The 16,950-nt window shown below is 46.9% G+C and overlaps 1 protein-coding gene across 1 annotated transcript in view; it reads right to left on the bottom strand.

The window, feature by feature from the left end:
- The window catches only part of CSMD2 (CUB and Sushi multiple domains 2), a gene marked incomplete at both ends in the record, with an annotated part of 295,395 nt that overhangs the window by 212,127 nt on the left and 66,318 nt on the right, over positions 1-16,950 (bottom strand). Inside the window, 1 exon segment of the mRNA XM_083879352.1 lies at positions 1,339-1,533. Within this exon segment, the coding sequence (XP_083735478.1) occupies positions 1,339-1,533 (195 nt within the window).

The raw sequence follows: 16,950 nt of genomic DNA, 5'->3' as shown, positions 1-16,950 counted from the left end.
TTACAGACTCTCCAGCCACCCCCGTGGGAGCACAATTAGTCAGTCAGGCACTCTCTGGGTTGAGAAAGGAATTTGAAGTTTCCCTGTCCTTAAACCAGTAGAAAGTTGGGAATTTTTGTCAATCTAAGGGCAGTTTTTACCTCCCCAAGCCAGGGGACATCCAGCCCTGCAGCAGAGTCACCACAGGATGTGCCACAGGAGAGGGAAGCTGGAAAGCTGAAAATCCAGTCCCATTTCCAGTGTTTGGGCTGGGAAAGCTGCAGGGTTTGGTAGGTGATGGATCTTCTGGAGAATCGTGGGATGATGATTGGGTTAGGTTAGGTTGGGTTGGGTTGGGTTGGGTTGGGTTGGATTGGGTTGGGTTGGGTTGGATTGGGTTGGGTTGGGTTGGGTTGGGTTGGATTGGGTTGGGTTGGGTTGGGTTGGGTTGGATTGGGTTGGGTTGGGTTGGGTTGGGTTGGGTTGGGTTGGATTGGGTTGGGTTAGGTTGGGTTGGGTTGGGTTGCGTTGGGAAGGAGCTGAAGGATCATCTCATTTCAACCCATTCCCACCTTCCACCATCCCAGGCTGCTCCAGCCTGGCCTTGGACACTTCCAGGATCCAGGGGCAGCCACGTTTTCCCTGGGAAATCCATCCCAACCCCTCCCCACCCTCACAGGAAGGAATTTAACCCAAAGCTACTCTATTTCAGTTTAAAGCCATCCCCCCTTGTCCTGTCCCTTGTCAAATTGGGGTTTTTCCCCACTTCACATGAAGAAACTGCAGCTAAAGCAGCTCTGCCACATTCCCAACACTCCGAGCCCTTCACACCCTCCCCATTATTCCCCCAAACCCCGGCAGCCTTGAGGAACCCATTAAAAAAGGATTAACCACAACCCCAAAAACCATCAACCACAACCCAAAAACCATCAACCCCAAAAACCATCAACCACGACCTCAAAAATGATCAACCACAACCCAAAAATGATCAACCCCATCCCAAAAACCATCAACCCCAAAAACCATCACCCACAACCCAAAAACCATCAACCACACCACATTTACTTTCCCCTTTTGGGCCTGGTTTTTATGGGTTGGTTTTCAAGGGTGGATTTTTAAGGGTTGGTTTTTAGGGTTAATTTTTAAGGGCTGGTTTTTTTGGGTGGATTTTTAAGGGCTGGTTTTTAAGGGTTGGTTTTAAGGGTTAATTTTTAAGGGCTGGTTCTTAAGGGTTGGTTTTTAAGGGTTGATTCTCAAGGGTTGATTTTTAAGGGTTGGGTTTTTAAGGGTTGGGTTTTTAACCAAGCCCCCCCACCCCAAACACCTCCACAAACCCCATTCCGAGGGGGATCTCATTACCTCTGCAGACGGGGAGAGGGAAATCCCAGGAGGCTCCGTGTCCCGAGCTGGCCTGGCAGGTGAGCAGGGCGTGGCCCTCCAGGAAGAATCCGGGGTTGCAGCTGTACCTGACCCTGTCCCCGATGCTGAAGGTGGTCCCTTGCTGGACCCCGTTCCGCAGCCGCCCCGGGTTCCCGCACGTGTGGCTGGGCAGGGCTGCAAGGAAAGCAGGGCCTGGTTAGGGGCAGGGAAATGTCACAGGGATGAGGGAAATCCTCAGTTAAAATGGAATAATTGTCATTGAAAACAGAATATTCGTCATTGGAAATAATCGGCATTGGAAGCAAAATAATTGTCATTGGAAATTGAATAAATGTCATTGAAAATAGAATATTCCACTTGGGCTGCAAGAAAAGCAGGGCCTGGTTAGGGACAGGGAATTGTCACAGGGATGAGGGGAATCGTCATTGAAAATAGAATAATCCTCACTGAAAACTGAATAGTCCTCACTGAAAACAGAATAATCGTCACTGAAAATTGAAAAATCGTCATTGAAAATTGAATAATCGTCATTAAAAATAATCGTCACTGAAAAGATTCAACTTGGGCTGCAAGGAAAGCAGGGCTTGGTTTGGGACAGGGAAATGTCACAGGGCTGAGGGAAATCATGGAAAATAGAATAATCATCACTGAAAACAGAATATTCGTCACTGAAAATTGAACAATCGTGATTGAAAATAATTGTGATTGAAAACAGAGTATTCGTTATCTGAGCTCTGGTCACACAGAGTGTCCCCAGGCTCAGTTTTGAGATTTCTCAGCTGTCCCTCTGGTCACACAGAGTGTCCCCAAGCCCACCCTGATGCTCCAGCCTCCCCCAGCCCGTCCCTGCACAGCAGCAGGGGCAGATCCCAGCTCCTGACACCATTTTTTCCCCCTAAACCCATTATTTATATCCTCCTCCAAAGCCCCTGGAGCTGGGAAGTTCCACCTGGAAACATCCCTGCCCAGGCAGGTTGTGGGAGCAGGGGCTGCTGTCAAATCCAAACGGGTGGAAAAGCAGCCCAGAACTAACATTTCATTTTCTGTAATGATACTCAAACCCCCAATTTAATTAAATTACCAATGTTGCTTTTTTTTTTTTTTCCTTCTTTTAAATGAACCCACTCCTGCTTTTATGCTTCCATCCTTTAAAATTAATGAGGAGAACTCCGCTATAAATAAAAATCCATCATTTTTAAAAGTCAATCTCCACCACGAGCTGCTCTCTGCTTAATGAACTGTGAAGAATCAGACAACCCTGACCTGCATGGGATCTGAAAAAATCAAGACTCGAAAAACAGATCTCAGATTAAAATTCTGCTTCACTGGGCTGCCTGCACATTTCAGATCTCGTTCCAGCAGGGGAAGCACAGCAGATTTGGGGGGAGCAGCATTAACCCCCCACTGCCCTGGGTTCCTGCAGGGAACTGGGATTGGGGTGTTTGAAATCAGGAGATGAGGAGATCTTCAAATTCCTGCTCGTGGAGAGAGAAAAGTGATCCCAGAGGGGTTGGGGTTACACCCAGAGCTGGGCTGAGCTGCCCAGGTGCAGAACCTGTGCCCAGGGAATCTGATTTCTCATCCCTGAAATGTCCAAGGCTGGGCTGGAAAGGACCTGGAGCACCCTGGGGTGGTGGAGGTGTCCCTGCCCATGGTGGGATGGGTCCCACCCAAACCAGCCTGGGATCCCCATGGTCACCCCAAACCAGACCTGCTGAAACCTCCCTTCCCCTGAGAGAGCAGGAGCAGAGTCCAAGGACACAGCGCTGGAGCCTCGGAGAATTCCAGCCTCCTCAGGGCTGAAAAAGGTCCCCATTTCCAACCCTCAGAGAATTCCAGCCTCCTAAGGGCTGGAAAAGGTCCCCAGGGTCCCCAGTTCCAACCCTCAGACCCCCTCCATGGTCACCACTGAACCACCTCCACACTTTGCTCAGGGCTTCCACTCCCCAGCCTCTGCCAGGCCTGGCCAACCCTTCCAGTGAGGAAAATTCTCCTCATATCAAACCCCAAAACGCCCTTGAGCCGATTTCCTTTTCCTGTCACCTGGAGAAGAGTCTGGCACCTCCTGGCAGGGAGTGTGGGGAGGGCCAAGGTGCTCCCTGAGCCTCTTTTTCCTCCTCAGCTGCTCCTCTGGTGCTCCAGAACCTTCCCCAGCTCTGAAAATCCCACAGGAGACTGAGAGGGGTCTGGGGATGTCCCTGGAACCCTGAGAATCCTACAGGACTCTGAGAGGGGTCTGGGATGTCTTTGGAACCCTGAGAATCCCACAGGAGACTGAGAGGGGTCAGGGGATGTCCTTGGAACCCCTGACTGTCCCCAGGCCTTTGGTTCCCTGTGAGTGACTCCCCGAGCTGCTGCAGCTGCTGCTTCCATGGATTTGGGATTCTGCTCCAACACCCCTGAGCAGAGATAATATTTTATTATATTATTGCTCATCCTTGGCTGCCTCCACCAGCCAGAGCCCTGATTGCTGCAGAGATTAATAGAACTGGATTATTTACCTCAGATGTCGCCCAGAATAATGTTATTAAAGCTCTGTCTTCCCCATTTACCAATTCCACTGCAGATTAGGAGCGGGGAATTTTTTTTTTTCCCCCTCACCTCCTCATAAAAGCTTTGTTCCCAGCAATCAAGGGAATATTTCCCAGTGATTGTACGGAAATGAACTCTGGCACGGGGCAGATTTGTGAGGATGAAGGGAAGGTCCCGTTACTCATTTTGTAGCTGAGGCTGTTCCTCCCCACAATGGATTCCGAGCAGTTTATTTCATTTGTCTGGAGCTGAACAGCTGCCAAAGCCTGATCTGATTTTACGACAGAGGAAAGGCAATGGGATCATCCTGGTGCAGTGACACCTCCAATGTCACTGTCCCACTGGACACCTCCCTGCCCAGGTGGGCACAGGAGCCACTCTGGGGGTGTTAAAGGCCAGCACAGACACAGCACAACCAGTGATATCTTGAGTCTTATCTCTCATGTATTTCAGGTTCTGTGGTGCCCAGGGGGGCAGCTCTGAGCTCACAGTCAGTGTCACTCAGCTCTGCACACAGCAGGGACACAAAACAAACCCTTTTCCTGCTGCACACCAAGGACAACTGGGACAAGTGTTCAGGCCCAAAAGCACAAACAAGGGTGGCTGGAGGGAGGAACAAGAAGGATGGGACTGCATAACCTGGAGCTGGAATTGGACAATTAAACCCCAATATGCAAATGGACCAAAACTTATCAAAGTGTGAGACCTGGTGACCTTTTGTCCATTTTGTGACCATTTTGGGTCCATTTTGGGTCCACCTTGGGTGTAGCCCTGGCCAGGCTCTTGTCCTGCCCAAGGTGTATCCTAAAGGCCTTTTAATAAATCTCTACTTTATTCTCAGCTCTGTCCAGTCTCTGTTCCAGCTCAGCCCTCCCAAGGCATCACCAGAGCAGGACCACGAGTGTCCCACCAGGTGACAATGACCTGAGGTACAAGTGGCACCTTCTCAGCAAGAAACCAGGACTTGGAAAACGGTCTGGGATAAACCCAGCAGGACCTGGAGCTCTCCCACTTCTGCAGCTTCCAATCATCCCTCAAAGTCACTCAGCCATCAAAAGGGCACCTGGAGGGCACAGAGCAACCTCTGTCCATCCTCCTGCTCCACATCTCTGCTTTTTCCCTTTTCCCTTTCAGTTTGGGCCCTTTAGTCCCACATCCTCTGGGATGGGAATTGCTGGGATTTGTGTCTCACCCTCCATTCCAGTTGGAGGTGCCCCTGACCTCTGTAGGTGGAACACAAAGAGCTTTAGGTCCCTTCCAACTCAACCCCCTCCGTGATCCTGAGATTCCATCCTGGGAGCACCATCCAGGACTCTCCTTCATCCACACTTTTATTCTTTTCCTCCTGGGGCCAGAGCTGTGAGTACCAGAGCAGACCTGACCCCAGATTTCACAGGGTGTCACCTAAATTGACCTGAACCTGAAATGGAAACCGGAGATTTGTGGCATTTCCATCACCCACTCCCTGGAGCTGCTGCAGAGCTCCCAGAGCTGCTGACCTGCACCAGCAGCCTCAACCCACCCCAATTTTCATTTTTTACCTCCTTTTCTCCTGCTCTTTTGAACTGTGAGCTCCCAGCACCAGAACTCTCCTCCCATCCACCTCCAGCTCTCACATCTGTTTCTTTCCACTCCTTTTAACCAGGCTGCTCCCAACTCTCCTCATCCCAGGATGGCTCCACTGCGAGTTTTTCAACATCAGGAGCTTTCACAACCTGGCGCTCGTCAAGCTGTGCCTCCTTGTTCCAGTTCATTCGAAATTAATTAGGAGTTTTTAAGTCATTAGATGTGACTCAAGGCATCCTTGGCCAGAGTCCCACCATCACAACACATTCAGCCTCATTACATCAGCCTCTCCCAAGCCCCCAAAGCTCTCATTGTCAGAAGGGGAAAGAAAAGGGAATTAAAAAATTAAAAATAAAGAGATGCTTCTCTCTTTGCTCACCATCAGCTCCTTGACCCATTCCAGGGACTTTCAAACAAAACCCAAATCCATCCTCACCCTCCTGGAGGAGAAACATTCGCTGTTTCCTATTCCAATTAATCTCCAGCTCCATTTCCTCTGTGGCTGTTGCTGGGATATGAAAGAAGCCCGAGGTTTAGGGGCTCTATTACCCTATTTACATTGCTAAAAGCAGATTTTTTTATGGCTGGAATTACCCGGGCTGGTTTACGACTGAGATTTCCACGCTATCATTGTTCTAACCTTGAGATCTTATCAGCGAGCTCAGCTCTGATGATGTGAGGCTGCACATCACATCTCTGCGTTCCCCCAACTCATTTTCATCCCTAATAAAAGAGGGAGGAAGGCGAGGCAGAGCAGCAATAATTTATAAACCCCACGGAACGACGCTGCGCGGAGCACACAAAAATAACAAAATCATTGACCTCAAGCACTTGGCTCAGGCAGCGCTGCACACACGGCTCCAAATTCATCCCCACTCTGATTTTTAAATTTTTTTTTTTAACCCTTCTTTGCATTTTTTGGGAGGGTGGAAGTCATGATATCCACAGGAATCAACAGGAGAGCCAGGGCTGGGAGATGTTCTCGTAATGAGCCACTGGATCATGGAAATTCAAGGGAAAAACCAGATTTTTTTTTTTTTTTTTTTTTTTTTTTTTTTTTTTTTTTTTAAGGAGAATATCCCTAAGATTTCCACCACAATTCAAAAATTAAGTGGACACCCATGGAGGACATGGAGAGGGGAGGAGAGATCCACACAGAGCCATCTCCTCTCCCTCTGCATCCACACTGGGCCAGGATCCCTCAGCAGCGTTTTAGCACAATCTGCTCCAGCTCACAAGAGTTTTAATCTTCACAAGAACTGTCCAGAGTGTGCTACAGCAAGTGAAATAAATGGGATCGTTTTCATTTCATTTTATCCCTCTTTTTTTCCCCTGCCATGATTTGTTTCCAGTACAGGCAGAGATAAAGCTAAATGGAAACTACTTTTTCCCCCTCCAATATTTCTCTCTTCACTAAAAACCAGCCAGAAAGTTACTTTGGGATAATAGCAATCAAAATGGTTCATCATCCATCTTCTTTGTGGGAGTAGTTCTGGGGCTTTTTGGTTGGATTTTTTTATTATTATTATTATTTTTAGAAACTCAGTTTCAATTTTTTTTCCCTTTCTGGAATGTGCCTGAGCAACTTCTGAGCGACTTCAGTGCAACTTCCAAGGAAAACCCACAAGGCTGGGAGAGGATGGGCTTGGATTTGATGAAATCAGATTCAGAAAATCAAATTGAGGCTGCAGAAATAGCAGAAGATGTGGGAAAATCCAGGAATGAACAATCCCCCGTGTGTGTGGGGGATGTGGGGAGCACCCCCAGCAGTTGGGGCTTTCTGCCTTCAGAAAGTCCTTCAGACTTTCCAATAAACTGGCTGAGCACAGCAGAGGAAGCCTGGCTGGAATGAAGACACGAATCCCAGGATTATGGAATGGTTTGGGTTGGGAAGGGACTTAAAGCTCATCCCCATTCCATGGGAACACTTTTCACCATCCCAGGCTGCTCCAAGCCCTGTCTAAACTGGCCTGGGACACTGCCAGGGATCAGCCACAGCCTCTCTGGGAATTCCATCCCAGCTCCCACGAGGAGGAATTTTCCCCCACTCTCTTATCTCACCCCAACTCCTCTCTGGCAGTTTGAAATCATTCCCCCAGTGGTGTCTGAGCCCTCCCTCCACGCCCTTGTGGGGAATATGGAACAATGTGGCTGCAGGAAACCTCTGCTGCCCCTGCAGAACAACCCTAACCCCGATGCTGGGAAAGATGAGACAGGAAAAGCTTACAAATATCATTGCCTGGAAAGAGATACTGAAAATATAAACCCTGTGAGAGAAATAGAAATGAAAGCTGAGCTTTGAGATGTAGGCAGGGCAGGGAGGAAGATGGTGATTAACTGGGAGATGGGTTGAGTGATAACAAACCAAGGGCGTCAAGGCACCCAAAGGGACATCAAGGCACCCAAAGGGACACCAGGGGACACAAAGGGACACCAAGGGACCCAAAGGGACATCAAGGCACCCAAAGGGGCACCAAGGGACCGAAAGGGACACCAAGGCACCCAAGGGTGTAGCCCCACCAAGGTATCAGGGAAAAGGCAGATAAGAGAGCAGTCTTTAGAGTTTAGAATACAGGATGATGTGGTGATAGAGCAGTTCTCATGGGCTGCAGGCAAAGTCTGTAGGGTTTGTATCTCGTGCCGGTTGGTCACTGTAAATTAGAATATTGAACACAAAAGGAGATAGAATGGATTGTAATAAGGACCTCACTCTTTTACCCTCCTTACCCTCTCTCTCTCCCTCTCTCTTTGGGGTTCCCTCCAGCCCAGGCTGGTGGCTGAAGGCAAAGCCCTTTTACCCACCGCCTCTGCAATAACCCCACTTGTTCCTGGAGTGTCTCAGGTGCGCAGAGTTCCCTCTCCCTGCTCTCCATGGATGCTCCTGCACCCCAGCAGATCTCCAGAGCCCCCCAACCCTCCCTGGGCTGCAGCAGGATGCTCAGCAGGGCTGTGTTTATCCCCCAGAACACGCTCCAGCTCCCCAGTGCCACAACACTCCAGCACGGCTTAATTTAAAGGAGGTGCTGAAGTGTTTTTTTGCCGAGCGGGAATGGCTTTAAGTGTGTGTTTAAAGGCTCCACTGAGCTGGCATTTAACAGCTGCAGAGTGACTCCAAAACCCTTCCCCAGGGAGGAGGGTGGTTCTACATTCCCTGTCTCCTTGTCCTGAGCTCAGGTTTAACCATTCCACGGTGCCAGGAAAATTAACCCACAAACACCCCGAGGTTTGTGTCTAAAAAGGGGACAGAGGAGTCCTGGATCTTTACTGGAATAAAGGGAGAGGCCATGGGGCATTTCCCATGTGGTGTCTCAAATTTTTGGAGGACACAGCCTCCTTTTTATCCCAATTTCCCTCTCTCTTTCCCCACTGGCTGAGGTACTTGAGAGCTACAAATTTCCCAAACCACCTAATCCAGACCCCCTTCTAATATACAACCCCCCTTTTTCTTTCCTTGTGTCTCTTTTTTATTTTCCCTCTAAATCCAGGGATTTAGCACAGCCTGAGTGAGTAACAGCCCGTGTCAATCAGTGGAATTCCTATGGAATTTATGGTTATTCCCATTGCTTCTTTCACCTCTCTGTATCTGAACTTTTCTACCATCAGCACGAGAGCCCAGCCCAGAGCAGCAGCAGCACCTGGTTATCAGCACCAGGAGAGCAGAACAGGCCCCAAACTGAAGTTTTACCTCTCGTATTTTCCAGAATTTGCACTGCTTTGGTACATAACTCTGAACTTCACAGAGAGTGGGACCAAGTTAGTGATGCTCAGTTTAGTCAGACAAAACAATCCTTTTCCAGCCCAAGGGCACCACTGCAGCTTCAGGCCCAAAAAGTGCAAACATTGAATTGAGGAGAGGAAACTGGGAGGATGGGACTGCATCATTTGAAGCTGTAATTGGACAATTGTAAATAATAGATGTAAATATATGTAAATACCCTCAAATATGGAAATGGACCAAAACTTATAACAGTGGGAAAACTTGTGACCTACTGTCCATTTTGTCACTATTTTGGGTCCATTTTGTGACCATTTTGGGTCCACCTTGGGTATAGCCCTGGCCAAGCTCTTGTCCTGCCCAAGGTGTATCTTTTAAAAGCCTTTTTAATAAATATCTATTTTATTCTTTAACTCTGTCCAGCCTCTGTTCCAGGTCACCTCTCAAGGCACCAAACCAGAGCAGACCTGGAGTCTGGGCCTGAGATTTCTGGGTATGAGAGGTTTTACCCTGCTTAGCAGCTGCTGACTTTTTCCCAAGGAAAAATTTCTCAAGGAAGTTTCTTCTCAAAAACAATCTTGGCAAAACAACTCTCCTTTCTCAAAACAATCTTTGTCCAGGTGGTGTTTTGCTGTTTCTCTGGTTTAACTAATGAAGAGAGGAGAGGTGTTGTTCATATTCAACAATTGTGTTAAGTCTGTATCAGAACACCTTATAAAATGGAGTAAAAATTAGAAAATAAAGCCATTTTTCTATGCTCTTTGCCTTCTGAAGGTTTTGGAGTCTTTGTTTCATGTCCTGCAGTGAGAGCAGCCCCGGGGAGCTGAGCTGAGCTGCCAGGGCAGGGCAGAGCTCTCTCTCCATCCTGCCCCAAAACTCAGCGTGGGCAGACTCAGAGATGCCCCTGCTGGGTCTGAAGTGACCCCACACAGACACCGAGTGCCAATGTGGGTCTGCTCTGCCCCTGGCTGGCCCTGCCCACGGGGCACTCCTTGTTCTGGGGGGGAAAAAGCCATTTCCAACTTCAGAGGCCACTTGAGTTGTTTTGCTGCTCATTGATCTCCTCTGGCTGTTGGCTCCTCACCCAGGAATAGCTCCCAATATTTTCTGAGCCTGAGAATTGCTGAGCTCTTCCCAAGGGAAACTTTTCAACAGTTTTTCTTTTTTCCCAAAACAACCTTGTGTGAACAATATTCCTTTCCCACAACAACAGGTGTTGTTTGTTATTTCTGTTACTCAGTCAATCAGTCCTATGGACCAATAATGTGAATTTTTAGCACAGTGTGTTATAAAAGGGCTGAATGAATTGTAAATAAACATCCTGATTTCTCCTGCCTCCTGACTGGAGTCAAACATCTTTATTTCATGCCCTATTGTGACAAGCTCCATCTGTTGGAATTCAATACTGCACCACGACACAGCATTCCTGGGCTCTCCTGCCTGTCAGGTTATTCCTTTCTCTGACCCAGAGATGGGACAACTCTGCCTCTGCCATTCTGGGGCAGAGCTCCTGTGAGGAGTGGGTCACTCAGTATTTAGTATTGGACACACATTTTTAAGTTTCTTCCCCCAAACAGCCAACCAAGGCTGGGGTTGTCCAACTTTAAATGGGCATCTGAGCCCCAGAAATCAGGATCAGTTCTTGTCCTTGAATAGATTCAGGCACTGGGGAGATCCCACATGGAGCTAAAAGAGGTGAGCCCTTCCCAAACACTCCTTGTGCTGAGCCCTGGGCGTCTTTTCATGACATAACTGGATCACTCGAGCTGTGTCTGCAGTGAAGGGGATAAAATTACCATCTGGAGGTTTGGGAGGGAGGGGGGTTGTTTTCATCAGTTCTGACCACAAATTAATAATGAGTCTGCAGAGCTGCAGGCAGGTGGTGACCAGAATTGCTGTGGCAGCTCCGTGGGCTGTTGGTGGCACCATCCCCAGGATGGTTTTGGTTTGCTGGGTGTTGATGTGAGGTGGCTGCAGTGCCAGCTCAGCCTCCTTTGGCTTTTGCTGTAAACTGGTGTCACATTTTGATATCACTGGTGTTAATATTTCATTTTTTTTTCCCCTCTTCCCACAAACTCTGGGCTCTCACTCACTGCTTCTGGGAGGTTGATGTCCTGGGATCAGGATCATCAAATATTGAGCATTTTGGTGGGTTTGGGTAGCCAGACTTCCCAAAAGAAGGAGCAGAGGGAGATAAACTGTGAGAGGGGCTCAACAAGACGGGATAAACTCAGAAGGCAGTTGGGAAATGAAAACAAACACATTTATCCCTGTTTGTCGTGGGTGTGAGGCAGATCTTGTGGAGTCTGAGTGGAAGCTGTGAATTCTGGGGGTTTCTGGCCCCAGCTCTGGGGAAATGCATCACTCGTGGTTTAACCTGGTGGAGCTGAGCTGACTCAGTCTCCTCACTTGGGAAGAAGGAGAGCAGGAATGTGCTGTGAAATCCCCACCTGCCCTTCCAAAAGGCTGAGGAGGGAGGGCTGGGAGAGGGAAAACTGAGCTCTGTGTGATGCTTTGGGGACACCTGGAGCACCACGGTGTCCCCAGCCCTGCCAAGGACAACAGGGACAAATTGCAAAAAAAAAAAAAAAAGCACAAACAAGGGTGACTGAAGAGAGAAAACAAGAACAATGGGACTTCATAACCTGGAGCTGGAATTGGGCTGTCAGGGGCCGTAGAGCCCAAAATTCCATAAAAATCCAAGCAGCAAGAGCTGCAGGGTCAGAATTCCATAAAAATCAGGTTGTCTGGGGCTGTAGAGCCCAGAATTCCATAAAAACCCAAGTGCCAGGAGCTGGAAGGACACCAAACCCACCAGGAATGTTCCCATCCCTCCTTTTTACTCAAAATCCACCTCGTTCCCTCCTCCCTCCCTGGAAAAAACCCTGGAAAGCTTCACCCAAAAGCTGAGTGTCTGTCCCAAAACATTAATTTGGAATAGATGCTCCAAAGAGCTCAGAGAGACCTTAAATACACCAGGAATTCATGCAGGGAGAGGTTACAAATGAAAAATAAAATAAATCTATATATCCATAGTGCGAGGCATGTGCTGTACAAACATTGTCATGGAAACAGGACTCGGATCTGCTTTAAAGGACAAGTGGGAAGAAAAAAAGGGGCTGGACTGAACCCAAAAAAAAAAAAAAAAAAAAAAAAAAAAAAATTAAAAAAAAAAAAAAAAAAAAAAAAATCCCCTCTCAGATATCTCAAGGTCTCACAATTTGCCTGAAATTTCTTCCACTTTGGGGTAAAGCCACGGCTTCGATTTGCCATCACTGAGCTGAGAGATGAAGGTTTAACTTAAATCTGAGAAAAAACATCTCAAAGGGGAGTAAATGCAAAGACAGAAATACCACGGTCAGTTCCAACGTGGAGAGGAGAAAAAAAAAGCAAATTTTGCTGAGAATCCAACAGAAACAGCTCAAAATAGTTCCCATTTCTATTTCTACTTGTTTTTTTTTTTTTCAAATCCACTCCTGATTTCAGCTGGTGTTTGAATTAAAGCAACACAAACCTGCCTTCTCTAAGGGCAAAGATTCAAACTCTGCTAAAATTTTGGACAGCAGGAGGAGAAGCCACAGGCTGCAGATGTTCCAGCTGCTGAGAGGAAGGAGAAGGAACAAAATCTGTTTATTCCACCAAGATTCACCTTCACCTGCCCACCACAGAGCAGGACAATTCTCACCCCGTGAGTTCGTGCCTTGAGTATTTGAAATTAAAAATCCAGGGGGGATATCACTGGGGCTGGGACAGGGGGGTTTAGGTGGGATTTAGGGAAAGGTTCTTCCCCCAGAGGGTGCTGAATTCAGGATTTACTGAAATCAGGTTTGACTGAATTGAGGATGAATCATTGAATCATGAATGAATGAATCACTGAATTCAGGATTTACTAAAATCAGGATTTACTGACATCAGGTCTTACTAAAATCAGGTTCTGCTGAATTCAGCTTTTACTGAATTCCAGTTTGACTGGAATCAGGTTTTATTAAAATCAGGTTTTACTGAATTCAGGATTTACTGAATTCAGGATTTATTGACATCAGGTCTTACTAAAATCAGGTTTTACTGAATCCAGCTTTTACTGAATTCCAGTTTGACTGAAATCAGGTTTTACTAAAATCAGGATTTACTGAAGTCAGGATTTACTGAACTCAGGTTTTACTGAATTCAGCTTTTACTGATTTCCAGTTTGACTGAATTCAGGATTTACTGAATTCAGGATTTACTGAAATCAGGATTTACTGAATTCAGGATTTACTGACATCAGGTCTTACTGAATTCAGGATTTACTGCCCAGGCTCCGCAGGGAACAGGAACATTCCCAAGGCTGCAGAGCCCCAGGAATGTCTGACACCACTCCCAGGGATCTGGGGGTGTCTGTGCAGGGCCAGGAGCTGGACTGGATCATCCTTCACCCCTCCCAGCTCAGGACAACCCACATTTCTGTGACACGGAGCCAAACCAGGTATTCTGAGCCCAAACCCTTCCATCCTCTCCCTGCTTCTTCCCATTGATTCCATTTTTAATCCTGTCCAGACAACTGAGCCCTTCAATCCCTTCCAAAGCTGCAGAGCCAGCGGGGAGAAGATCAGAGCAGGAGCAGAGCAAAGGCTGCACAGGAGGGAGATCAAACCTTCCTCTCCTCACAGAGCACAAAGCAACTCCACAGACACACATCAGGATTTGGGAGATCCCTCCCAGCTCCTGCTGCCTTCCTGAAACACTCCAGGATGTGATTTCCTCCATCAAAGTCCCAAACATCCCACAGAGTTACCTAAGGAACCTTTTCCTAATGAACTCCCCACTGCAAAATCTCTGAAGCCTTTTGTCCCCTGGTGTCCTGGGTTTGGTGTAGGATGTGCACACAGTATTTATTCCATCCCCATCCCCATGAGCTGTTGGAACCAGGTGGGGCAGTGTTTTCCCAGGCCCCTCCTTTGGGCTCTTCTGCTCATGGCCCATCAATGCCTTGCCCAGGACTCACAGGGAACTCCCTCCAGGAGCTCTCTCTGTTTAATGGGCCATCAAGGAGCCACTGCACGACTCCTCATCCCATTGGGAGATGCTCCCAATGCCCAGGGGGAGGAGCCAAGCATTCCCACCTGGAGAGAATCTGGGATTTGGGACAGGACAAGCAGCCCTGAGCCACTGGATTCCCAGAGGAGCAGAGCTCCCAGACCTTTCTGTGGGATCACTGCTTCAGGAAGAGCCCCTCACCTGGACTGCTCCCCCCACCCTGCTCAGGGTGTGTTCTGACTCTGTCAGTGATCCTTTGTGTTATTGCATTTATTTTATTTTATTTTTATCTTTTTACCTTTCTTCTTATTAAATTGTATTTCAGACTTGGAGCCTCTCATTCGTTTTGCTTTCAAACCACAACACCTGGGCTGTGTCCCAGACAAGCTCCAGAGTCTTGGGAAATGTCTGGGAATGAGGAATTGCTCCAGCTGGGACCAGCTGAGCTGTTCCCATCACCCACAGGAGGGAAAAATGGAAAAACTTTAGTTTAGGCACCCACATGTCCTGGGAATGCTGGGAGGTTTTACTGAAATCAAGTTTTACTGAATTCAGGTTTTATTCAAACCAGTTTTTACTGAAGTCAGGTTTGACTGAAATCAGGTTTTGTTGAAACCAGTTTTTGTTGAAACCAATTTTGACTGGAGTCAGGTTTGACTGGCATCAGGTTTTACTGAAGTCAAGTTTTATTGGAAGCAGTTTTTACTGAAGTCACAGTACGCAGAATTCCATAAAAATGGGATTGTCAGGAGCTGCAGGCCCAGAATTCCATAAAAATCAGGGTGTGAGAAGCTGCAGAACCCAGAATTCCATTAAATTGGGGTGCTGGGAGCTACAGGCCCAGAATTCCATAAAAAATAAGGATTTCGGGAGCTGCAGAGCCCAGAATTCCATAAAAATCAGGGATTTCACGGGTTGCAGAGCCCAGAATTCTATTAAAATTGGGCACTGGGAGCTACAGGCCCAGAATTCCATAAAAATTGGGAACTCAGGAGCTGCAGAGCTCAGAATTCCATAAAAATCAGGGTGTAAGAAGCTGCAGAACTCAGAATTCTATTAAAATTTGGGCACTGGGAGCTACAGGCCCAGAATTCCATAAAAAATAAGGATTTCAGGAGCTGCAGAGCCCAGAATTCCATAAAAATCGGATGTCAGGGGCTGCACAAAGTGGACACTTCTCCAGGCTTCCCAAACTTTAGGTTCCCAACTGATTTTTCCATTAAAAAAAAATAAAAATCGGGAATATCCCTCCTCTGCTCCAGCCACCGCAGTTCCAACCTGCCCCTGGAATTTCCAGGGGGAATTTCAGGGCTCCAGTTGCTGCTCACACAAATTGCTCCGGGGCTTTGTTGTGCTCTGCTCGGCTGCCCTTGCAGAAAACACGGATTTTTCCTGTAAAATATCCAAATTCCAGCTGCTCTGGGCCCCGCTGAGGAGCTGCTCAGGCGGAATTACAAACGTGGAACAAGAAATTTGACTTTTTTTCTTTTTTTTTTTTCCCCTCTGTTGAATTCCCTCCTTAGGACACAAAATCTCATTATTGACACAACAGGAAGAGATGGTTTGGGATAAAAACCACCAGGATTTGGTTGGGAATTCCCATTAAAACACGATTTATGGGATTATTGGAGTGAATAAGTAGATTTTTTTTTTTTTCTTCCCATTCTGTGCTCCTGGTTTAATTTTATAGGGGCATTGAGGAGCAGGATAAAAACCATATTCATTATTCCAAGGTGTTTTAAATGGCGGAAAAAAAAACAAACCCTAAAAGATTTTAGTTTATAGCATTAAATCTATAAATATTTATAAATATATCACAAAATGTCTGGACTGTGAATTCCAGGACTTTCTGAGACCTGGGTCTCTGTCCAGGACACTCTGAAAAAACACAAATCCAACAAGTTCTGACACGGCCTGTGGAACAAACTGCTCCCATTTTCTGGATAATTTTGGAATCACCTCTCTGTCAGTTCCATTAAGATTTTGGAGGCTCCTGGGCTTCAAATCCTATTTGTTTCCCTCACACTGAGCAAGGTTTATGTAATTATTTTTTTTATTTATTTTTTTTTAATATGAAAGAACTCCAAGGCCAAACTCCAAGTCCTGGTAAATCCAGGATGGCTCCAAAGCCCATCCCAGACATTCCTGAGCTCCAGCCAAGCCCTACAAAGCAACACAAAAATCTGCAGGAGGGGGAAAATCCACAGAATTCAATGACACAGCGCTGAGGAAAAATAAAATAAAATAATTCCAGCAGAAAAATCAACTCTGAAAAGGATGGAGGGGTTGGGAAGAGGCTGGAGCAGGAGATGATCCCAAATCCAGGGGATGAAGAAATGTGGATTTGTACAGGTGGGACACCCAGAAATGAAAAACCACCAGAAATGAAGTTAAAAACAGGGAAGGAAAAGAGAGGAAATAAATATTCCTGTGATTTTTCCTTCCTCCACGAGGCCAGGGCAAAGAAATCATGGAATTCCTCAAACGAGGAGATCAAATTTCCACCTTCCAGCTCCACCAGGGCCTGGAGGGAAGTCATGGATCTGCAGCCAAGAATTCCAGTAATAAAAAAATAATTCAAGGATAAATTCTTCCTAAAAACCATCAGGGAAAAATAAAAAAATAATAATAAAAAAAATCTGCTTTGGAATAATTTTGGGGGGCTCTGAAGGGGTTACTTGGAACCCAATTTTCCCTTAGGCTTTTTTTAAATTTTATTTTATTTTATTTTATTTTATTTTATTTTATTTTATTTTATTTTA

This window comes from Zosterops lateralis, assembly GCF_965231275.1.
Source record: "Zosterops lateralis genome assembly, chromosome: 28".
Lineage (NCBI taxonomy): Eukaryota > Metazoa > Chordata > Aves > Passeriformes > Zosteropidae > Zosterops > Zosterops lateralis.
The sequence above is the reverse complement of the archived record's forward strand: the minus strand, read 5'-3'. Positions and strand labels throughout refer to the sequence as shown.